Source organism: Aspergillus campestris, assembly GCF_002847485.1.
Source record: "Aspergillus campestris IBT 28561 chromosome Unknown P168scaffold_11, whole genome shotgun sequence".
Classification (NCBI taxonomy): Eukaryota; Fungi; Ascomycota; class Eurotiomycetes; order Eurotiales; family Aspergillaceae; genus Aspergillus; species Aspergillus campestris.
Genome location: NW_020194346.1, coordinates 857314 through 881077, shown reverse-complemented (window position 1 = coordinate 881077; position 23764 = coordinate 857314). Strand labels below are relative to the sequence as shown.

The 23764-nt window shown below is 52.5% G+C and overlaps 8 protein-coding genes across 8 annotated transcripts; 4 read left to right on the top strand and 4 right to left on the bottom strand.

Annotated features, from left to right (window-relative positions):
* Positions 1-400: 400 nt before the first annotated feature.
* On the bottom strand, positions 401-2150 carry P168DRAFT_299187 (kinase-like protein; the record flags this gene model as incomplete). The annotated part of the gene is made up of 5 exons (XM_024838316.1): positions 401-866; positions 911-1160; positions 1223-1711; position 2057; positions 2091-2150. The coding sequence occupies 5 exons, from the start codon at positions 2148-2150 to the stop codon at positions 401-403; spliced, it is 1266 nt and encodes a 421-aa protein (XP_024690207.1).
* Positions 2151-2475: 325 nt separating this feature from the next.
* Positions 2476-4227, top strand: P168DRAFT_53065 (uncharacterized protein). Its single transcript, XM_024841990.1, has 3 exons — positions 2476-2599; positions 2672-4109; positions 4194-4227. Exon 2 carries the CDS (start codon positions 2730-2732, stop codon positions 3837-3839), a length of 1110 nt encoding a protein of 369 aa, XP_024690206.1. The 5' UTR covers positions 2476-2599; positions 2672-2729; the 3' UTR covers positions 3840-4109; positions 4194-4227.
* Positions 4228-4420: 193 nt separating this feature from the next.
* On the bottom strand, positions 4421-4751 carry P168DRAFT_321190 (uncharacterized protein; the record flags this gene model as incomplete). Its single annotated transcript, XM_024840440.1, has 3 exons — positions 4421-4465; positions 4539-4607; positions 4668-4751. 3 exons carry the CDS (start codon positions 4749-4751, stop codon positions 4421-4423), a joined length of 198 nt encoding a protein of 65 aa, XP_024690205.1.
* A 1728-nt stretch (positions 4752-6479) lies between these two features.
* Positions 6480-11997, bottom strand: csmB (putative chitin synthase; the record flags this gene model as incomplete). Its single annotated transcript, XM_024833758.1, has 4 exons — positions 6480-6577; positions 6648-7921; positions 8022-11633; positions 11696-11997. The coding sequence occupies 4 exons, from the start codon at positions 11995-11997 to the stop codon at positions 6480-6482; spliced, it is 5286 nt and encodes a 1761-aa protein (XP_024690204.1).
* A 214-nt stretch (positions 11998-12211) lies between these two features.
* P168DRAFT_52971 (uncharacterized protein) lies at positions 12212-12823 on the top strand. The gene has a single exon (XM_024841988.1). It carries the CDS (start codon positions 12330-12332, stop codon positions 12687-12689), a length of 360 nt encoding a protein of 119 aa, XP_024690203.1. The 5' UTR covers positions 12212-12329; the 3' UTR covers positions 12690-12823.
* Positions 12824-13292: 469 nt separating this feature from the next.
* P168DRAFT_53037 (uncharacterized protein) lies at positions 13293-14327 on the top strand. Its single transcript, XM_024841989.1, has 2 exons — positions 13293-14116; positions 14218-14327. Exon 1 carries the CDS (start codon positions 13431-13433, stop codon positions 13896-13898), a length of 468 nt encoding a protein of 155 aa, XP_024690202.1. The 5' UTR covers positions 13293-13430; the 3' UTR covers positions 13899-14116; positions 14218-14327.
* Positions 14328-15565: 1238 nt separating this feature from the next.
* Positions 15566-21315, top strand: chsE (chitin synthase class Va; the record flags this gene model as incomplete). Its single annotated transcript, XM_024840439.1, has 4 exons — positions 15566-15681; positions 15744-15932; positions 15983-21225; positions 21284-21315. 4 exons carry the CDS (start codon positions 15566-15568, stop codon positions 21313-21315), a joined length of 5580 nt encoding a protein of 1859 aa, XP_024690201.1.
* A 1196-nt stretch (positions 21316-22511) lies between these two features.
* P168DRAFT_329552 (GFA family protein) lies at positions 22512-23143 on the bottom strand. Its single transcript, XM_024841483.1, has 2 exons — positions 23010-23143; positions 22512-22894 (listed from the first exon to the last, which is right to left on the bottom strand). The coding sequence occupies exons 1-2, from the start codon at positions 23088-23090 to the stop codon at positions 22547-22549; spliced, it is 429 nt and encodes a 142-aa protein (XP_024690200.1). The 5' UTR covers positions 23091-23143; the 3' UTR covers positions 22512-22546.
* Between the last annotated feature and the right edge of the window lie 621 nt (positions 23144-23764).

The window sequence follows — 23764 nt, the reverse complement described above, 5'->3', positions numbered from 1 at the left end:
TTCAGTCTCAGCGTGGCCATCTAAGGATTGACAAATAAGATTTCTGTCATCAGGTCTCATGTTCATGAATATTAACTCGGCAGAGGTAGAGATATAGAACAGCTAATGAATGATCTCTTCAAAGAGGGTTTGCGCAGTTGGGGGAAGACTCCGACAGCGAGGTCTTTCATGGAGAATTTAGGTTAAAAGGAGACTCTGGTGGAGCTGGAAAAAGATGTGCTGAAGATAAAGATCGGCTCCAGTACTGAAAGTGGTGAAAATAGGGAAGGCGTGTCCTTTAAGACTAAAAAGGCGACGTGAGGAAAGATCAGAGTCAAAAGAATCTTGTGATATAAGAAAAGGTCGATGATAAAAGTATAGATTACCAAACAGCTGTCCTACACAATTCTATGTACAGTAATTATTGTCCTCCCTCAGAAATCACCCATCGTACCATCCACCCCGATTTCAAAACCTCCTCAATCGTCAACCGTTCGTCAGGCTCAAACACCAACATCCTCCGAACCAGATCGAGAATCGCCCGCGTTTCCTCCTCCCCAAACACCCCAATCTGCCACTTCCGTCGATAATGCTGGATACTGTACTCAAACGATTGCCCAAGCTCAGGCCATACCTCCCTACCCTCAATCGGACGACCATCTGGCTCAAAGAATTTCCCCCTCCCCTCCCAGCGCTCCCACCAACAAGCAGGCATCGGTCCCAGCACATCAATATGCTGAGAGACCATCTCATCCTCAGTGACGTACTCGTTGCTAAAGAGGGCCTTCATGCCTAGGATCTCCCAAATTGCGACCCCCAAACACCAGATATCAGCCGAATACGACAGCGGTGCGTGCGGCCCAAATCGCGTCTCAGGGGGCGCATCGCTAGTGGCGTGTGGCAGTCCTCGCCGCGCCGGAGCTCAGTAGACGGGGCGTATGACTCGCCGAAGTCGCTGAGGAGGAGGCGCGCGTCGTGCAGCTGGAAGTCCTCTGCATCTATGCCTAGATAGAGAGGAGTGACTGCCGTTGGGGGGACGTTGGGTGATAGGGGCCCTGCTGTTCCGTCCCGGAGAGTGATGGGGACGGCATCTGGGTCGCCGTATTTCTCGTAGAACTGTTTGATGGAGAGGTGGTTGAGGCTGGGTGGGAGCTGGAGGAGAATGTTGCGGAGGTGGATGTCTATATTGTTGGTAAGTTGCGATATAAAGCATATAGGTGTGATAGGTAGGTAGGTAACCAACCCCCATGAACGTATCCACACGAATGCATATACGAAATCGCCCTCGTCAGACCCCCGACCAACGCCCGCGCCACCTCGAGGGGAAACAAGTGGCCGAATGACACCTCTCTCAGATCGCAACGTGTCGGTACCATCGTGTAGCACGGATGAACCCCGTTCGGGCCACAGAGCTCGAATTCATCTAGGGGAGTGGGGATAGCTTCGTGGCCGGGGTGGGCTGGTTTCGAAGAAGCAGAGAGTGCTCGGAGACATTTTAGCTCTTGGGATATGGAGGGCGAGTCTGCGATGCCGATCTTGACGGCGACGTATTCTTCCTGGTGTGTGTCGTGTGCTAGCCACACTGTTGAGTACCCTCCGAAACCTAGCTTGTCTACGATGCGGTAGCGGTTGTGGAGTACATCGCCGATGAGGACTGGGTGGTAGCCTCCGGGCTTGTAGTTTTCTAAGGTGTCGGCGCCGTCAATCCAGTTGTATTTGACAATATGGTGTTCTGTATCAAATTGGCGATGTGATCTTGCTGTGGTGAAGCTTAACCGGGGAGGAGAGGGTCGAGGGCGTTTTGACCAGAACCATGGATTGAAGAGAGTTAATCTAGTATATTGCCCCATGGTGTGGCCCATGGTATAGCAGTTCTCTTGTTGTCTACAGTTGCTGCGCTGGATCAAATTGCGAGTAACCCTATCCCCAGTCCTCAGTTACCAGGACAACGGTTGGCTCGTATATGATAAGCTACATATTGTCTGATGTATCTCTCATCGTCTATCATTCACACTAAAATGATTTTGATATTAGAGATAGTCGACGATATATGACATCATCGAGCGTTTCCTTCTACTCTAGTATGATATTATACATTCAACCATACTTACTACGTTGATGGAATCCGACCCCCTGGAAGCGAGAAGCTTAAAAGGCGATCTATTCTCCATCCTTCCAAAGAAATGTCGCCCAGTGGCTTTCACTCATGCCGAATCACTCACTCCTCATAGATTCCCTGTTCGTCAACGTCAACTCGGAGTGATGTCCAGTGGAATCGGGGCAAAAGTGGTGTCATGTGATCTGGCCATGTGACCCACGAGAAAGTGGAATTCAGCCATTCAGCTCTTGATCTTCTTCCTTCCCCACCGTGGACCTCTCTCTCTCTCTTGCCTTCGTCTGTACCATGCGCCAAAGAACAACTTCATTTTCATTGATCCTCAACCGTAGCTGTATTCTCTGGAGCGCAAGAAGTGAATCTTTTTCCAGGCTTCCGGGCCCACTGGACTCTTGCTGAGGCCTTCTTTTAATATTCGGCAAGGGGGCCACCCAGGGACCCACAGGGATTCTCAGGGCCTTTTGCCACTACCAGTACGGAGTACGGACCAACGGACTACAAGAGGTAAGCGTATACACCGTCGTCTCCACTTATAATATAGTCCACTAGCTAACATAACGAATCATCTTTGTCTAGACCCCTTGTTCATCAAATCTCCGCTCCCATTATACTTACTGTATTACAGTTGACGGAGATGTCATCACAGGAAAGCCTAAGCCCTGCGGTGTCCTCTAACGTCTTTGCGACTTTCGCCGAGGCCAAACAAACCCTGGACAGGAAGTTAGAGCAACACCAACCACTTCATCCGGAAGATGATACCGCAAGCTTTTTGAGAATATTTCACAAATACCTACCGCTACAAGGACAAGTCAACTTAGCAGAAGATGTCGAGCGGTGTGCTGATAATGAAGAACTACGGCAGCTGGCTGAAAGCCTCGACACCGGCTTGCTGCGGCCTATGCTAGCCCATGGTGGCACCACGCCCGCCGTAACTCTATCTCCTCGGCTTGGCGTCGAGGATTCCATTGAAGCTTTGCTCTCCGACGATACCCAGACTGCTAGCAGATCCGAACAACAACTACTACGCAACCACTGCCTGGATAGGGACGGTTATCAGTGTGTTGTGACAAAAGCTTGGAGTTCGGGGTACGACGAACGCCCCTCTGACTCAATACATGCTCCTTTAGAAGCTGCTCATATAATCCCGTTCGCCTTGGGGGTCTTTCAAGAAAATAGTGCAGACGAGCGATACCGCCACGCAATGATTTGGGTCAACATCAACCGATACTTTCCTGACCTTCGCTCGCGTATGGGATTTTCTTCGGAAGATATCAACCAAGAAGAGAACGTCATGATGCTGGTTGAAGGACTCCACGGCCAATTTGGCAGTTTCCACTTCGTTTTGGAAGCCACCCAGACCCCCCATCGGTATCGCGTCAAAACATTTTCAAAGTTCGCCAGCCTGTATTTGCGGTTTCTGCCACCTGATGGGTTCGTTACATTGACAAGCCATGACGGGAGATATCCCCTCCCCAGCCCGATTCTCCTTGCTGTCCATGCGGCCATCGGGAACATTCTGAACCTAAGTGGCCGTGGAGACAAGATTGAAGAGCTCAAGCGACATTTAGGTGGCATGGGTGGGGGACTCTCTAGGGATGGAAGTACGAGGGTCGAAGACCTTCTCTCAGTGAGCAAGCTTTCAATACTATCTTCTGGTGCAAACCGACAGCCACACCCCTATGAGAAGCAGCGACGCATGCCCACAATGTTCCCAGGCACCGAAAACCAAATGCCATCAAGTTAAGCTTGAGTCTGGACGGCGGTGGTTTAGCAATCTTTCACCACTTTTCCATTGCCTAAAGATTTCTCACATCTGCCCGTTGCAAGGGCACCACATAGACCATGGTCTGGACACCCTGCATCAATACCCCAAGATCAAGCATCAGCGGAAATCTCGTTTTCAATCGTTGTATTTACTCATACTGGTGCATGGATTGCTCCGTGAACATGAAGAAACGTACATCATGGTGGAGACAAGATAACAGGGCTATATAAGCCTATGATCCCTCGATATGTACGATTCAACCATATTATACTTTGCAGTATCGTCTAGCATAAACTAATACTTTGAGTAATTGGTCAATCAATTCCCCACTAGACCTACAAACATACTACACGACGCCAAAGACAAGATCTCTCTTGATAATATGTATTATATATATATATATATATCGATATAGTTATCCAATAACCCAGCCAACCGAACCTAAAATACACGCCAATGAAACAAAGCCCCAGACCGAGCCAGCCTCAATCAATCCATCCGATTGAACGATCGATCGATTTCGATCTCGGTCCGCAGGTGGAGGACGTCAGCCCAGTAATCTATTTGGGCATGGGCTTGCAGGTGCCCTCGGCGTCGCCCTTGGCCTGTTCATTCCATCATTAGCTTGCCATTCATCTCCGTGATGGGATATGTGGAAGGGGGAAGGGAAGTAAGTACCTCGCAGTAGTTGGTCTCGCAGTTACCCATGCTGCCGTCCTGCTTGCAGGGCTGGCCCTCCTTGATGGCCTGTGTCGTTGTTAGTTATCTTTCTTCCTTCTTGTTTAGTAGACGGAGATGTAAACGTACGGGCTTCTGCTCCTTACCGCCGGCGACGGGGGAGGCGATGGCGGCACCGACGAGGGTGATGGCGGCGAGGAAGGAGAGCTTCATTGTGATTGTTTGGTGGTGGTAGAGGTGGAAGAGGTTGAAGATTGATTGATTGATTGATTGATTGATGAGAGGATAGTAGAATAGTTTGATCCAGAGAGGGACGACGTCCAGGTATTTATACCATTCTCCTCCACCTCCTCTCCCCCCGTTCCCCTTATTCCCCTGATTATTTAATTCGATCTAGAATGATGATCGTTCGATATCCTTCTTCTCCGGAGTCCTGTCCCACTAATCCATCCAACCATACATAGTCAACCAACTAAGTATAGAAACCCGATCCAGCAGCGGAGTCATCCGCCCAGTTTTCGTCTCCATCTCCCCTCTTCCTCCCCCCTCTCCTTTCCAGACCGAGCCAGACCAGAGAACCAACTATTGCGCGATCCACAAGGCTATGGAACGCATGACGCGTGGCTCGGCTAGTGAGGGCCCTCGTGCCGGGTTGGACCGGTTATGATCGACTGTTATGATCGGCTGCTGGATAGCCGAGTGTAGTAATGTTCCTGTTCCTGGATCTTGTGGACTTCATGGCTTAGTTGTGTCGATTACTTACTTCTTCTTGTGCCGAGGATGGGATTAATCCACTTATTATTTACTACTGAGGTAGTTAGTTACTTGGGTAGTCAGCTACTTACGTGGTTCATTAGCTACTGCGTGTAGTCCATGACTGCAGCAGGATCAGAAGGAAGACTTAGGGAGGTCAACTTAAGCCATCGCAATGAAAATCCACCTCCTATAACTGGCCAGCAGGAGAAACAGATCTGCACGCCTAGCCAACAGCATTCAATCAAGCAGACGAATACTCCATAGTCAAGGCTGAAAGAAGAAAGTGGGGTTAATTAATTTCCCCTGATTCCAACTCCATCATTCCATGCCATCATTCTACCAGGCGCCAAGCAAGCGATGAATCAATCAAGAAAGAGATAATGGAAGGAGGGAGAAAACCAAGCTCTGATGTAATTGCTTCCTCAAACAGAGAAACGATATTCCTTGGCAGATATTGTCATTCGTTTTCCGGCCAGGCAGAGAATTGGGTGGTGTGGATCTCCGTCCTTTTGTTTTCTCCACTTTGCTTGCTTGCTGCACTCTGTTCCGGCTGCTCCGCGGAGCCGGATCGGTTTGTTCACACGTGCTTTTGGTATGTCGTTGCTTTCCCCTGAGTTCATACTACATAACGATGGGTTGACTAATAGCTGTAAATGTGTATGTAGAGTTAAGGGGGTGAGGGGATAGTTAGATAGAAGAAGGATAGTTGGATGATTGTGGTTCTCCTTGAATATTAGCTATGCTATACTATGCATGCATAATTCTAGATATGATTGTGATTGTGATGTGACTTATGATTGTGATATTCCTACACATTCTAACTACGGTATTGATCTGATAGATTTGGTTGAATAGATGAATCCCATTCCATGGAATCATTCCCCCATTACATCAGACCCAAACTCGCCCGGATCATAGTATGCCAATGTCAATGTCAATGTCAATAATAAATAATATGTATGATGTATGTAGTATTCATGCTTATGCTGTGCTGTGCTTGCTGTCCCAAACGCCATGCCGAAACAAATTATCTTATCTCTCCTGCCATTATCCGATCATGTATCAAGTGTCAATAGATCGATACGATGTGGGCGGTGTAGTGGCAGCGCCGTCAAATAAACAAACAACTCGCAAAAAATGTCGCAAAATAAACATCGAAAAGAAGAGAGAGAAATATGGCATATATTACATATTGGCCAGCTCTTGGTCAATCTGTCTGTCGAGGAACGCCCGTCGATCGCCCGTCAGCGTAGTCTGAAGGCGCTGTTCCACCAAGGCCCGCACTGTACCATTTCATCGTTAGCATTCATCCACACACCCAAACAAACGACATTTAAGAAATGAATGGCTTACCCTGCTTTTTAGTCACCGTGTCGAGATCTACCTCCGCCAAACACCCCCGGATCGCATCCGTGATGGCGCCCTCGTCCGGCCCGCCACCGGTGCGGAAGTCGAACGCGCTGACGGGTCGGCCGCCCGGGACGGGGCTGCGCGAGTTGGGCCGGCCCAGCAGGTTGTCTGTGCTCTGCATGAGGCCCACGCTGTGGCGGCTGGGGTTCATGCCTCCGTCTTGGAACTGGCTCAGGTGGCCCATTGACATCTGGCGCGGCTGGTGGCCGAGGAAGGGCTGGTCTGTGTAGCGTGAGAAGCTTGACATATGCGAGTGCCTGTTGCCGGGGACGTTGGCGCCGAAGGGGATTGGCGACTGGGGCGGCATGTAGGGGTTCACGTTGCGGGATTGGCCTGGGAAGCCGGTGAGGATTGTCGAGGCGGGTTTCACGGACGAGTACGTCGAGTGCATGTCGTCCATTTCCATCGCCATGTCGTCCATGTAGCGCCCGCTGTACACCTTCTCCTGGCTGCCGCCGAAGTCGCCGCGGCGGCCGGGGAGGTTGTTGGCCATGGCGTAGTCGTCCCAGCGCTGCAGAGGGATGCTGCGGGGGTCGAAGACTTCGTCTTCGACTGCGACAACGCGCTTGGAACCTTTCTCGCCGATGACGACGCGCGTGTTGCCCCAGCTGAAATCGTCTTGCTTCCAGAAGGAATACAGCGGCAGGATGAAGCTGTAGATCGGGTACGCGCAGATGTAGATGATCATCCACCCGATGTGCTGCCACTGGCGCTTGACGATGAAGATGATTGCCTGCAGACCGTACACGCCGGCTAGGATACAGATGGAGATCAGGGGGAGTGGGCCCGTGTGGCTGGCTACGCGGTAGATGAGGTAGCCCAGGTAGACGCAGGTGGCTGGGAGAATGACCGTTCCGAGCAGATCCACCAGGACGACGAATCGCATGCTGAAACAACAGAAGCCGCAGAGATCCTTGAGCGCGGCCAGCTCGACCAGGTTGTGCACGGTCGAGTTGATCCACCGTCGTCGCTGGGAGAGGAGGACAGACCAGGTCTCTGGGGCGGCGGTGCTGGCGTATGCATCGGGGATGAACTTGTACGACATGGTGGGGAAGTGCTTGGTCATTAGGGTGGTCAGGTAGCGATCCTCACCCAGAGAGAGCAGGTTCTTCTTGTGCAGCGTGTCCACGTCGTTGTCCGCATATTCCTTGACCAGTTTGTCCGATACGATCAACGGTCGGCCCTTGTCGGCGGTTCGCAGGCGGTACATGCAGAAACTGGGGAGTCAGTACGTTGTAAACCCGGGATGGAAAATGCAAGTGGAAGGAGAGTGGAGAAGGAAAGCGACAGAAGGGAAATGCAAGAGGGAGGACTTACCATCCCGGCAAACAGGTAACACTGCCAAACAGCGACTCAAAAGCCTTGGTCAAATGATGCGAGATATAATACTCATAGACCTGAATCATAGTCCACCAACTCCGCTCCTCATTCTGGAGACTAGTCTCACCGCAAATACCCGCAATACGGGCATCATTGGCGCAAGCAGCAACCAACCGATTCAACGAATCTTCCCGGACACTCGTATCGGCATCCACCATGAGACAGTACTCGTAGAGTTCGGGGTCGACACCAATCACATTATTGATCTGGTGGAAGATCTCGAGTTCGAGTGGGGACATAGGCGCGCGGTGGTGAACACGATTGAGGAAGTTGAGCAGCAGAATCTGGGAGTCACGCTTGCCGCGGTTTCCAGGCTTGGGTTTGCTTTGCTCGGATTCTTTGCCGACTTTGACGATTACGACGTAGGGCACGACGTTGCCTTCGTACTCGTAGAGGCCGGAGTAGACCTTGCCGTAGTTGAGCTGGTCGCTGCCCTGGCCGATGGACTTGAATGGGAGCGCTGGGGGATCGATCTTCGGGTCGACGCCGAGGATGTCCAGGACGATCTTGGGCGTGGGGCGATCGTTGCCACCACCGACGATCATCCCGTCGCACACGACGTAGATGAGCTTGCGCTTGTTGTCGTACTGGAGAGCGGTCAACGAGTCCAGTCCCTTCCGCAGAGCGTCCTCGCCTTCCGTGTACGCGGGCACGAGGCAGATGACGAACTTGTCCTGCGGCGACGGGCGTCGCTTGGATCCCAGCTGGAGAGCGGCCAGGAACTTGACGACGATGACGGCGCAAATGAGAATAGTGAATGCAAGCAAGATCCAGTTGTTGACCTGGCAGCGGGGGCCTTCGCGGAAATCCAGTTTGCCCTTGTAGAAGACGTAGTCCAGGCAGGTCTGCGCCTTTTGGAAATCCGGCGTATCCTGCCATTTGCTCGTGACGTCCTCGCCGGGGTGGTTCCTGAACAGTTCTGTCACGGGGGTGGGCAGGAACTTGTAGCTGTCGATGTTGTTCATGATCTTCAGCGTGTGGAAATAGTCCGTCAGGTCGTAGATCTTTTGATTCACAATCACCCAGGCCCGGGCCCGCGTGTCGGCTTGCTTCTTCACCGCGTCGCGCGTCCACACAAGATCGCCCTTGTAGTAGTCGTTCATCTTGGGCAGGAACCTCTTCTCGTACCACCGGATGTCGTTTAGCTTGGTCTTCGGGTTGGGCTGGTTGCGGGGTCCGCAGTCGTGTTTCGCATGACCATAGACCATGGCCTCCGTGTCATTCGGCTGCAGGGCAATCGCCTCATCGTCCACAAATGCGCCGCAGAATCGAGTGAGCGGGGGCGGAAAGTAAGCATCCACGTTCGTCCCCGCGAAGGGCTGCATGTTCGTTGAATCCGTGTCGATCGAGTTGTCGCTGTGTTGGATCTTCCAGAACTTGCTGATGTCGTAAACCTTGCCGTGGGCGCTGACGTAGAAATCATTATCGCCCTGATGCCAGCCGACTTCTTTCTCGTTCCAGGCTTTGTCCTTGTTCGGACAGAGGAGGTCGCCAAAGGCCATGATGTAGAAGCAGACCATTCCATTGAAGAGGAGGATCAGAGCAACCAGGACGAACTTTTCTCGCCATGCCATGCGCACATCCGGCCGTTTCATCCGTCCGACCCACTTGAGCGCGAAGGAGGGAATCCAGAAGGTCAACGCCCACACGAAGTTGGTCCACACGCGTCGGCCTACCGTGATCTCCTTCTTCTCGATGTGCTTGGGATCTCCGAATTCCGGGTCGAACTCCCCGAAGTACCGGCCATTCTCGTCGTAGTACGCGTGACTGTCCCACTTCTTGTCGTCGCCCTTCGCGCCCAGACCGTAGTCACCGCCCATGTTCACGGTCGGAGGCAGACTGGGGGCGATCGACTTGGCGCCCATCCCGATGCTGGGGGCCATGGTGCTGTGCCGTTGGAGGAGATTATCGCGGCTCCCCAGGAGACTAGTCGATTCGGGGACCATGTTGGCGGCATAGCTGTTATGCACACCGCTGTCCAACATGCCGCTGCCATACATGAAGGGGTTGGTGATCGGTTGCTCTTCTCCTTTGAGATCGAGCATAGTCTCGGCTTCCCACCAGGCGTTCTCCCTCATCCAGATCCGCTGGTGGCCCACGAGCGCATCCCCGTTGGTCCATCCCTTTTCCACTAGCCAGCTCTCCACCCCATCCCGACCCTCGGGGCAGCCAAGCGGAGCGTAGCGACCGACGAACTCGTCCGTGTCGAAGTCGGCCGTGAAGTCGAGTTGCTTGAGGCGACGGTTACCCCACTCCGCCAGTCTCCACTCGCGGATCTGGCGAGACACGGCACCGGCCGTCCACGACGCCGTCGGCGCGGTGGTGTTGAGGCGGTCCGGCAGGTCATCGGTCGGGTGGATCGAGACGTGATGCCATACGCGGCTGCTCCCGAGGGTGGCGGCGAGATCGAACCGGCCTTTCCGACCGAGTGTGATGCCTTCAGACTCGACGGGGAACAGGAGCTGGCGGAGGAATGCGTCGGTCTCGACCTCCAGTCCGACTTTTTCGAGAACCTGTTGTCTCTTGTCGAGCTCGTACTCTCGCTCGTGCCAGACCGGCCCGGTGGTGATGCCCAGATCCGCCTCCACCTGTCCCACGGCAGCGGACATGTCGGTAGTGATTGCTTGGCCCACCGGGGGAACCGGAACACCGTCCTCCTTCATCTCCGCGTTGATACCAACGTCATCGTTGAAGACGTTCCTCAGGGACACAGCCTTTCCGAGAACGGGTCGGGGGATCTCGACCACCGTGACACTCACGGTGTCCTCGTCGGACACGCGGGTGGTCGGGCCCGAGCCACTGTGGCTGGAGTCATGGTCCTGGAGTTCGCTGGCAATAGCCTCGTTCGCCTTTCCGATGACCCAGTCCACCAACGCCTCGTAGATGCCGGCAATCAGCACCTGACGTTCATCGGTGGAGCACTTGTTCAGAAGGATTTCGGGATCTAATCCGAGCAGGCCGGCGACATCCTCGCATGCCTCCTCGAGCTCTTCCTGGTCGGCCACGTAGCCGGCCGCATTTCCCAGCTTCAGCAGCCCAGCAAGGACCGACAGCAGTCCACGCTGCGCAGCGCCTTTGATGCCGAGTGCCTTGAGGGCAGCTCTGAAATCCTCCGCGGCGGCGGCGTCGTCGGCGGTGGGGACATACGACGGCGGCGTGAAGGTCCCGGATCTGTTGAGGAGTGCATAGGCAGAGGGTTCTTTGAGATCGAGGAACTCCCGTTCGGCTTGCGTGGACGCAGACGTCAGGAGGTAGTAAAAGACGTCGAAGGCACGGTACCCGGGCTCGCTGGGGACGTTGAGGAGACCCTTTTCGACGTTGATGCCCGAGGTGGAGAGCGCGAGGGTCAACCCCGCGATGTCGCCCTTCAAGGTGAAGGAGAAGCAAGCTGACAGAGCGGAGTAGAGGGAGTAGGACGGGTTGAAAGATGTCACCGCTGAGAGAAAGGGTCGCAGGGCGGCGAGCGCGGTGAAAGTGATACTCGGTGTGGAGAGCGGGAGTGCGGCCAGAAATGGTTCGAATACGGAGGGGGTGGATTGATGCGTCGAGCTGATCATTCGTTAGCCCTGACATTGTCCAGTCCCTCCCCGGGCTGTAGGATTATCACTCACCAAAGCACGATACAACCATCCTCCGCTCTCCGTCGCGCATGCTCCCACGCCCTAACGGCCAACTCGCGATCGATGATTCCCCCGGTGTGACCGTCCGGGGTAGTCTGGGTCGCGGTGAACCACGAATTCAGCACCAAACTCGTGCTCGCATCCAGCGGATAGGGCTGTCCGGCGTTGTAGGATACATGGAGGGCGTTTAGCAAGGTCGTCGTGGACACCGGGCCAGTAGGCTGCGGGGCATGATGAGTTCCGGTGGAAAATCCAGCGGAGTGGCTCGAATAGGTGGAATAACGATTGGACATGATGATCGGAAACGACGCAAGTCGGCTTGGGTGTTTTGGGATGCGGGACAGCCAAGTCCAGCGACGGTGAGGCGCGTTCCGGGCGTCAACACATGAGACGCTGGATTTCTTCCGCCACTCGAATCGACGATGCAGAAAACGGCTGAGCTCCTTGATCGTCTGCAATATTCAAAGACGATGGCCTGTAGCAATGAGATGATTCTGAAACGGGTAAGTGGGATGAGATCAAGGGTCTGCGTTGTCAACAAAGCTTCACCAGCGTGACGTTTGGAAGCGAGGGTTTGTTTTTGTGTAGCGAGTGTTGAACCCAACCGTAGAAGGGGGGGGATATTATGATTAAGTCGAGTTGTTTAATAGGCGACAGAAGTGTTGCAAGCGAGCGACTATCCAAGCTACCAAATCAACCGTATCCAGGTCGATTGTGGCAGGTTGATTATGGTAGTGGAGAGAAAGACACGAAGGGAAGAGAAACAAGCAGTCGAGCAAGGGTAACAAACACAGAGCAACGAGCAAAACAGAGGACAGAATCCACGCAGCAAACAGAATGGAGAGAAGAGGAGGAAGAGAAAAGACGAGGCCCAAGAAGTGCATTGACTAGTAGGAGTGACGGCGACTCTTTTTGTGACTGTATGGGTAACAAGTACAGTACTGGGGTACTGTATCCAGCCAATCAGGACTGTCCTTATGGTTAGCGTCCTGCGATCAACTGAAGTTGTCGTATTGAACTTATCACGGTGTATGATGATCATACCAGAATTACCAACAGTACAGTACCAGGGTCCGCTTTGTTGTTATTTTTCCCATTAAGTTGAGGATTTTCCTTCCCATCTGAGCTGTCATTGGCACATCCCAAATCAGTTGAGGTTAGACAAGGACAATTGCAAATCCAGCCTCCCTCACAACACTCACAACACTTCAGTTGTATCCGGGCGATCATCCCGAGTCCCGGTCGATTTACGATGTACAGCGTACGGGGGACTGGAAATTCAGGCCATCTCACAACCACCCTTTTAATACAGGTTGGTATTTTTGCCTGTGACCGTACCGTTTATTCTTTTCTTCCTTTATTTTTTAGGTATTATTGTTCCATATGTTCTGAGTTTTCTGTCTATTTTTATACGGGACAAACCGAGGCAGATGATGCACTCGGTGCATGAACGACTCAGGCCATCTTCGCTCTAGCCAGCAAAGTCTCATCTGTCAGGTGGCGGGTATCAAACTGAGGGACTGTCCAATGGAGCGAAGAGAAATCCAGTGGATCAGGCCTTAGACCCTGGGCGACCCCTATAATTGGCACATCCTGTCTCACCTCACCCGCAACCTATCATCAATCAATGCCTGACTGTCTCACCCCTGGCCCAATCGCCACCAGTTTATCACTTTAGCTTCTTTTACTGGCTATTTTCAGCAAGTTTTTTTTTTTTGTTTCTGCAATGGAATTAGACGAGTTGTCATCTGCCCAAGGATCAATAGTTAGGGTGGTAATCATTCAATATTATACCAAGCATATCCTCTGTACCAAGTATCATAAGAATGGATTGGATATCAATACACCCTTGATATCTGTTGTTATTTTTATTCGGTGGCATCTTTCTCGAGAGTCTGGACCGTCCACTGCAGAATACCCGCCTTGCCGCACTGCCATGCCATTCCTCGCTCGCATACCTAGAGAACCTAAATCAAGGATCACGAACCACGGTCGGTGGCAAATATCTAAGTGCGCAAGGTATGGCCCATGTATCAGGTATCCTCTAGGCCGGTTGGGAATCATCCCAATACCGGTGGAAGGAAAGAATGGAACGCCTTCGATTCCCATCCAGCGTCCACGGATGGACAAAGGAGTCCACCGTACGGAGGACACGGACAGACCATTGTTGGACAGGCGGACTAAACCCGCCTAGTCTCACACTTGTCCGATTTGATCCAGTCGATCGAATGATCCGATCCACCTTCCGAAACACCGGAGTACTTTTGGGTCATTCCATTTCCTCCTCCATTTCTATCATGGACTGGGTCCTGTATTAAATAGTAGCGATCCTCTCGGGTCGGTTATAGCCCCAGCGATTGTTAATACTCGATGATCACGGTGGTCCAGTGGACGTGGAATCGATTGACCGTCGTATGTTTCCTCCACAGCTGCAGGGCTTTGGACCTGGAGTCTGTACTGTGCCATCTCTCCACCCATGACGGCTTTGACCTAGGTCCTCATTTATTGACGAGGTTTCAGGTTTCGTGATTGATCCACGAAAAAATAGAGTACTCCTAGACAAACTTCATCAGCGAGGGTAGTATAGGGGGAGGGATATTTCGGATAGAATCTCTGCCCCCTGACTAGGGCCGGTCAGGGTGGCGCCGAATGATGGACAATATTGAAGAAATAGTCAGTAGTCAATGCTCGACTCAACTAGTCTAATGCCTGACTCCGACCTCCATCAATGTGAGACTCGATAGAATGTATTTAATCTAGCTGTACGGGGAATACGCCAGACTGGAGTTGAGTAACCATGGGACAGACTAACACTGGTTCGACCGGCGGGTATCCACCCGTTTATTTATCTGTTTATTTTGTTTTGAATCCAGTCCTTCTGGTGATGCATCTACAACGGGATGGATAGAATTGTTGTCAGCATGACTATCATGGATACTGAAACAATCCAATGTCAATCCTCACAATGACAATGACAGCTTCTCATACAGATCCGCCCAAAATAGACGAGTGATGTGGTTTGGTAATGATCGAACCACCAGACTAGTAAGTTTGGTAACCCGAACGGGCCCATCTGACAGCCGAGCCAATCAACAGACCAGTTATTTTCAACTGTACCGTACTTTGTTGAACTGTACTGGAATACAGACACAGATCAGTGGATACACTATACAGTGGATACCGTACTGTACGGTCATTCCCCAGAGCAATTCATGATCGTCCTTCTTATCGCTGTCCCTCTTGCTTTCTTGCTTTTCTTCTCTTCTCTTCTCTCGGTCTTTGTTTGCCTTTTTACTTGCCTTTTTTTTTCGTCTTCTCGTTCCTCTTTCGTTGATCTGGTCTGGTTTTATTCTAATTTGATTTGATTTTTCTGTTCTTTGTCCTCACTCTCGTTTGATATCTTGAGTTTAGCTTCACTTTCGCTACTCCGTACACAGTGCAGATACCATCCTCAGTCGGAGCTTAATTAATTCTACACCACTATCGCCCTGCGCTCCTCCGACCTGCTTGCTCTCACCCTTACTGATTTCTGTATAGTATTTCCCAGCGGAAAAAATCTAGCCACAGTGAACTGACTGGCTTGTACAATCAATCCAACAACCTGCTGATCTCTTGCCTCCGCTAGACATTGCATCTCCCCTCAAACGGCCACAGATACTGTTCCCAAAATAGACCACGGCCATTCGCATCCCTCACCCAGCTAGAATTATCGCGGAAGACTTAGAACCATACAACGAGCTTTTCTCTCTCGTCTTCGGTTAATACCAACAGTTGATACCAACTTCTGGAACACGATCCGTCCTTGTCACCGCTCAGTGACCCTCGAAGTCTCACCGTCGGGGGTTCAACCTCATCCTCATCATGGCGGGAATCTCGCCTGTGGGAGGACATGTTCCCTCTCACGCACAGTCGTCCTTGCCCTCGCTGCCCGCACATCTTCAATCTGACACCCATCTAACCGCCCACTTGGCCAGTCGGTACGTGATATTCTCTTCCCCTCATCCGCCTGACAACAGACCAACTGACCACGCTTGGCCAGATTCCATGTCGGTCTCCCCACGGCTCGCCTGTCTTCGCAGGCTCTCATCAGTCTCAACACATACACCTCGTCGTCAAAGGGTCCCGATGGCGCCAAGGAAGGCAGTGCCATGGGGGAGGCGGAGGACCTGGCCCGCCGCGCTTTTACCCGCTTAGGGGCGCGCGGGGAGAACCAGTCCATTGTATTCCTGTAAGTAATCAAGTCCCCGATGCAGACCGATCTGGTCTAACAACGTCCAGTGGTGAGAGTGGTTCAGGCAAAACCACCATTCGATCACACCTCCTGTCCGCCTTTCTCTCCTTCTCATCGACCCCCCTGTCCTCCAAACTCTCCTATGCGGCGTTCGTCTTCGACACGTTGACCACCACCAAATCCTTGACCACCCCCACCGCGTCCAAAGCCGGCTTGTTTCTAGAGCTACAGTATGACGGGTCGTCCTCGGTAAACCCGACGCTGATTGGCGGCAAGATTATCGATCACAGACTGGAACGCAGCCGGATCACATCTGTCCCCACCGGCGAGCGAAGCTTCCATGTCCTCTACTATCTCTTGGCCGGGACCAGCGCCGCCGAAAAGGCGCATCTGGGCTTCGAGAACACCATCCACATTACGACCGGCGGCGGGAAACTGTCGGGCACCTCGGTCAAACACAAACGGTGGAGGTATCTGGGCCATCCCACGCAGATGAAAGTCGGCATCAACGACACCGAAGGCTTCCAGCATTTCAAGACCGCTCTGAGAAAGCTGGAGTTTCCCCGCAGCGAAATCGCCGAGATCTGCCAGATCCTCGCGGCCATCCTGCATCTGGGCCAGCTCGATTTCATCAGCGGGCAAGCGACGACCACGTCCGCCGAGGAGTCTGGAGGCTACTCCCACGAAGGCGGCGAAACCGTCACCATCGTCCGTAATAAGGATGTCCTTTCCATCATTGCCGCCTTCCTAGGTCTAGGGGTGGAAGAGCTCGAGACCAGTTTCCGCTATCGCACCAAGACGATCCACCGCGAGCGCGTCACGGTCATGCTGGACCCGAGCGGCGCGCGCCAGAGTGCCGATGAACTGGCCCGCACCATCTACTCGCTTCTGGTCGCCTACGTGCTGGAAAGCATCAACCAGAAGATCTGCGCCGCGGAGGATAGCGTGGCCAACACCGTCTCCATCGTCGACTTCCCCGGATTTTCCCAGTCCTGTGCTACCGGCTCGACCTTGGACCAGCTGCTGAGCAATGCGGCCACAGAGTCATTGTACAACTTTTGCCTGCAGTCATTCTTTGACCGCAAAGCCGACAACCTGGAGCGGGAAGACGTGGCCGTCCCGGCAACGAGCTACTTCGACAACACGGACGCTGTCCGCGGACTGCTGAAGCACGGCAACGGGCTGCTTAGTATCCTCGATGACCAGACGCGGCGGGGCCGCACGGATATCCAGTTCGCGGAATCGTTGAAGAAGCGCTTCGAAAACAAAAACCCGGCCATCTCCGTGGGCGGCTCCGGCTCCAAACAGGGCACTAGCTACGCCGCGCAGCAGGCCCGCGCCGCGTTCACCGTGAAGCACTTTGCCGGTGAGGTCGACTATTCCGTCGGTGGCCTCATCGAGGACAACGGGGAGATTATCTCCGGCGACCTGATGAACCTGGTGAACACCACCAAGAGTGACTTTGTCCGGGACCTGTTCGGCCAAGAGGCCCTGCAGAAGGTGACTCACCCCAAGGAGCGGACGGCGATCATGCAAGCCCAAGTGAGCTCCAAGCCCATGCGGATGCCGAGCATGGCGCGACGGAAGACCACCCCCCCTACCCGGTTGGCCTTCGATGCCGCCATCGGCGACGACCCGGAAGAATACGAAAGCCACGCGGGCAGCTCCGCGAAGAATTCCGGGCGACGCAAGAGCGGGGCGCTCATGAATGGCATGCAGGGCGCCGCCGGGCAATTTTTATCGTCGCTCACCATCGTCAACAAGTGCCTAAGCTCCAGCAATTCCAACCCGTACTTCATCTTCTGCTTGAAGCCCAACGACCGCCGCATCGCAAACCAGTTCGACAGCAAATGCGTGCGAGCCCAGGTCCAGACATTCGGCATCGCCGAGATCAGTCAGCGACTCCGGAATGCCGATTTCAGCGTGTTTCTGCCCTTCGCGGAATTCCTGGGCCTGGCGGACATTGGTAATATCGTGGTCGGCAGTGACCGGGAGAAATCGGAGGTCGTCCTGGACGAGAAACGATGGCCTGGAAACGAGGCCCGGGTGGGCAGTACCGGTGTCTTCCTCAGTGAGCGCTGCTGGGCCGATCTGGCCAAGGTCGGCGAGCGTGTGATGCCCATCGGCGTTGGCACTGGGTCTGAGGAGGGTGCTGACAGCGTCCCGCACGCACGGAGCCCGGGCTATATGGATTCCAAGGTCCGACTTCTCAACCCCGCCGATCAGTCGCCCGGCGCTTTTATCTACGGCGAGGAAGGCAAACAGGGCTACTTTGGGGCCCGTGAGTTTGACGGGCGCTCCGAGGCCGGAGGATCCGCCTTCAACTCGGGCGACATGTTCCATAACCTCGAGACGCGGGAGCAGATGTTGGAAAAGGGCAATGAAAAACAGATGGAAGAGGTGGATGATGCGCCGGTCTCGGGCAGTCGCAAACGCTGGCTGGCCATCGTCTACCTGCTCACCTTCTGGCTTCCGGATTTTATCATCAAGCTGGTCGGTCGGATGAAGCGGAAGGACGTCCGCGACGCCTGGCGCGAGAAGTTCGCGATCAACTTGATCATCTGGTTCAGCTGTGGAGTTGCCATTTTCATCATCGTCGGTTTCCCGGGCCTGGTCTGTCCGACCCAGCACGTTTATTCAGCGTCGGAGTTATCTTCAAACGACGGCAAACACGGCCATAAATCGTTTGTCGCCGTTCGCGGTGTGGTCTTTGATCTTGATGCTTTCATCCCCGCCCATTACCCGGACATCGTACCCGAAAAGGCCTTGAAGAAATATGCCGGTATCGACGCCACTGGCCTCTTCCCGGTCCAGGTGTCGGCATTGTGTCAGGGCAAATCGGGATCCGTTGATCCAACGGTGCTCTTGGATTATACTCCTACCAACATCACCGGCTCGGCTACTACTATCAGTTCGGGGGATGTTAATTCGAGATATCACGACTTCCGCCACTTCACGAACGACACACGACCGGACTGGTTTGCTGAACAGATGCAAATGCTGAAAGCGAATTATAAAAAGGGTTACATCGGATACACTCCTGAGTATATGAAATCCTTAGCGGGCAAGTCGAAGTCGATCTCAAGCATCGATGGCAAAGTGTATGACATGACGAATTACATCACGGGCGGCCGTCGCACGCAGGCCCCGCCTGGAGAGAAGGTGCCCGGGAATGTCGATCGCGACTTCATGCACTCCGTCGTGGTGGAGCTCTTCCAGCAACGTCCTGGTCAGGATTTGACCAAGTATTGGCAAAATCTAGACATCGACAAGGATTTGCGCGATCGAATGAAGTTGTGCTTGGATAACCTTTTCTTTGTCGGTCACGTCGACACACGTAACTCGGCCCAGTGCCAGTTCGCGCAGTACTTTATTCTGGCGATATCGATTCTCATTTGCGCGGTGGTCATCTTCAAGTTCCTGGCGGCTCTTCAGTTCCAGAAGAAGAATGTCCCTGAGCATTTGGACAAGTTTGTTATCTGCCAGGTCCCGGCCTACACGGAAGACGAGGAGTCTCTCCGTCGTGCTATCGACTCCATGGCTCGTATGCAGTATGACGATAAGCGGAAGCTGCTCGTTGTGATCTGTGACGGTATGATTATTGGTCAAGGAAACGATCGACCCACGCCGAGGATCGTTCTCGATATCCTGGGTGTGCCCGAGACCGTGGACCCGGAGCCTCTGAGCTTTGACAGTCTGGGCGAAGGTATGAAACAGCATAACATGGCTAAGGTCTATTCGGGCCTGTACGAAGTGCAGGGTCACATCGTTCCGTTCCTGGTCGTGGTCAAGGTTGGCAAGCCCTCCGAGGTGTCGCGGCCCGGCAACCGAGGCAAGCGTGATTCGCAGATGGTCCTGATGCGGTTCTTGAATCGCATCCATTACAACCTTCCCATGAGCCCTATGGAGCTGGAGATGCATCATCAAATCCGCAATATCATCGGCGTCAATCCGACGTTCTACGAATTCATTTTGCAAGTCGATGCAGATACAGTGGTTGCGCCTGATGCAGCAACACGCATGGTGTCGTCCTTCCTCGCGGACACTCGCATCATCGGCGTCTGTGGCGAGACTGCGTTGACCAACGCCAAGACGTCCGCAGTGACCATGATCCAGGTGTACGAATACTACATCTCGCACAACCTCACCAAGGCGTTTGAGAGTCTCTTCGGGTCCGTCACTTGCTTGCCTGGTTGTTTTACCATGTACCGCATCCGCTCGGCTGAAACCGCCAAACCGCTGTTCGTCAGCAAGGAGGTTGTCGATTCTTATTCTGAAATTCGTGTGGACACACTTCACATGAAGAACCTGCTGCATCTGGGTGAAGACCGTTACCTGACGACGCTGCTTTTGAAGCACCACCCCAAGTACAAGACAAAGTTCATCTTCGCGGCCCATGCTTGGACAATTGCGCCAGAGAACTTCGCTGTGTTCCTCTCCCAACGTCGTCGATGGATCAACTCTACAGTCCATAACCTGATCGAGCTGATTCCGCTTCAGCAGCTGTGTGGTTTCTGCTGTTTCAGTATGCGATTCATCGTCTTCATTGACCTTCTCAGTACCGTCATTCAGCCTGTCACCATCGCATATGTCGTCTACCTCATCGTGTGGCTTGTTCGCGACACATCCACCATCCCGTATACCGCGTTCATTCTCCTCGCCGCAATTTACGGCTTACAGGGTCTCATTTTCATCCTCCGCCGCAAGTGGGAAATGATCGGCTGGATGATCATCTACATCTGCGCCATGCCAGTCTTCGCTCTCGCCCTACCCCTCTACTCCTTCTGGAACATGGACGACTTCTCCTGGGGCAACACACGCGTCATCACAGGCGAAAAGGGCCGCAAGGTGGTCATCTCCGACGAAGGCAAATTCGACCCGGCCTCAATCCCCAAGAAGAAGTGGGAAGAATACCAGACCGAGCTGTGGGAAGCGCAGACCTCGCGCGACGACCGCTCAGAAGTATCCGGCGTATCCTACGGCACCAAATCCTACCACCCCATGCAGTCGGAGTACGGCTTCCCGGGCTCGAGGCCGATGTCTCAACTTGAGCTGCCTCGCTACGGCGGGTCCCGCATGTCTATCGCCCCGTCTGAGATGATGAGTCGCCATATGGATATGGAGATGGAAGACCTCTCCCATCTTCCTAGCGAAGATGCTATTCTTGCTGAGATTCGCGAAATCCTCCGCACGGTTGACTTGATGAGCGTGACGAAGAAGAGCATCAAGCAGGAGTTGGAGAGGCGGTTCGGTATGAACTTGGATGCTAGGCGGCAGTACATCAACTCAGGTATGCTTTCTACTTTATATGACATGATGATGGAAAATTGATGCTAACTATGAAATAGCCACCGAAGCTGTCCTTTCCGGCGCGCTATGATTGCATTTCCCCATCCCATTTCCCATTCCATCTCGCCCATGATGTCTATGTATATCAGTGCCTACCTACCTAACCTAACGATCACCAATCACCATAATATGCATCATCATATCATCTCAAAAGAAAGAGCCAGCATAATCATCCCCAACGAAGGAATGTACAAAATTTGCTTGCTTTGTTGAGAGTCTTCTTTACTATTTCTATTCCTGTTTCATAAAGCCATTGATCTGTTTACTTGTGTGTTTGTTTGGATTGCATTCGGGTCTTGTTTTCTTTCTTTCTTTTTCTGAATTTGTAGTTATCTACGAGGTGAAGTTTATTGATGGGTGCGTACTAGGAGCGAGTTAGTCAATTAGTCAGTTGTGTAATAATAATACATACATACATACATTCATACATACACACATTCATACCTGATTTCATTGACTGGTTGAATGCTTTCTTTCCATTTCAGCGCCCACGGAGTAGATACATAGATATATAGATATATAGAACTGAACACGGACACACCTTGGAAAAGCCCCCCCCTAGCTAACGAATCACAAACCAAGCAGATATTGGCTGAGCTGAGAGAGAGAGGTCAAGATATGTTAGAGTATCAGTCAGGTTAAGCCAGCCCTATACCAAACATTGGTCAACTTTTGTTCGGCGTAGTGGCTAAGATACTATTCTGGTATATATAAAGTACATATATCCTTGTATGAGACTGACCTGCATGTACAGGCAGGCAGGCAGGCCTTCCTCCCTGGTGCAGTCTTCGTGATAAAATCAACAAGGTAAGGAAATAGAATAGAGGTCCGGCAATACTATCGCACAAATGTTGATTAGTTAACTAACCATTGATTACTGTTGCTGAATGACCGAGTAGCATCATATGGTGTGGGTTGGTAACGGAGTAAGCGCTAGAATTAGAGAGTAAGCGCTAGAAAAAGAGTCATATGGAAATAAAGCTGACAATAACAGGGACCTGACTGAATCAATGGGGAGGAAACCTGACACTTGTCTTCTTCTATCCCCAGTATGGAGTACTTTGCTCTCGGTATATGATAGATAGTGTATATGCATATGTCACTGCAAGCGTGTCAAGTACAAGTATATAAGTACAAGTATATAAGTATATAAGTATCCAAGTATCTAAGTATCTAAGTATCGCGCAGTCCAACCCTTCGCACTGCTAGCACAACATACAAACCCACAATTATACACATACACATAACCAAATCAAAACCCATCAAATCATCCCCTCCACACTATCCACCTTCCCAACAGCACCCAGCCACGCATCGCGTCTCCCGGCATAGATCTCCACGCCCAGCTCGCTTACCCTCTCCCTCTCCCCCTCATTGAGCGTGCCCGTCTTGACGATCAGCGTCCCGGGGTTATCGCTCATCTGCGTCGTCAGCGGCGAGCCGCAGTCGGCGCAGAAGGCGCGGCGCACGGGTGGGCCGCGGTCGGAGGGACAGTTGTAGGTTTTGGGGCTGCCGCGGGTGTAGGACAGGGTGGGGGCTGGAATGAGGATGTTGGAGGAGAAGCTCGAGCCGGTGGCGCGTTTGCAGCTGGTGCAGTGGCAGAGGGCGATCTGGGGGTTGGTTAGATGGTTTGTGATGGGTGGATGGTGAGGGAGGGGGTGGTAGAGGTGGATATGATGGGATTTGATGTTGTAGGGGAAGGGTGATGGGGAGTGAGGTACTTACTTTGGGGGTTGGCTCTGAGTCCGGTAGATCGATGCGGTATTGGATGTTGGAGCAGAGGCAGGAGCCTGTGAGGGGGGTCATGTTGTATAGGTTGTAGACAGGGGGTTGCTGTTGATGTTGATGATGATGATGATGATAGGTGGTGAGATGAGGTTGTGAGATGAGGTTGTGGGAGAAGGATGAACCGACACTTGAGGTAGCTAGCGGACTAGTCCTGTTTGGTAGATAGATAGATGTCGATCTATAATATATCTATATATATCTACATCTATAGATATGGGTATAGATATAGAGATACTGTTTCTACACAGCTACAACCTGTTGGAAAGGCGTGATGAAGTGTAGAATGCTACCCATGCAGCAATCTTATAGGAATGTAAACCGGGATCAAGAGCTCAGTGGGATTCTTCCAATCATAGCCTACATATGATTCAGGCTGGACAAAATCCCCCGAGCTTGATAGCATTGCGAGAAGACTAATTGAAATGAATGAACATGGTTGCTATAGGACAAAAAGTGATGATAACTGCGCCACAGAGGGAAGGTGGTGTCTCTACAATATGCGCAGCACTGTGATAGGAAAGATCCATCAGATCACAGTCACTCTCCACGATTTCCCTCTGTATACTGCATTGGATTTGTGGCTAGTTAGAATATGTCCAGCAGCTGTGCGGCCGCAACTGCTGACCACAGTGTACCCGACTCACGTCACCCTGTTATCTTTCTTAGCTTGGTCATTCCAGACGGAGTAATAG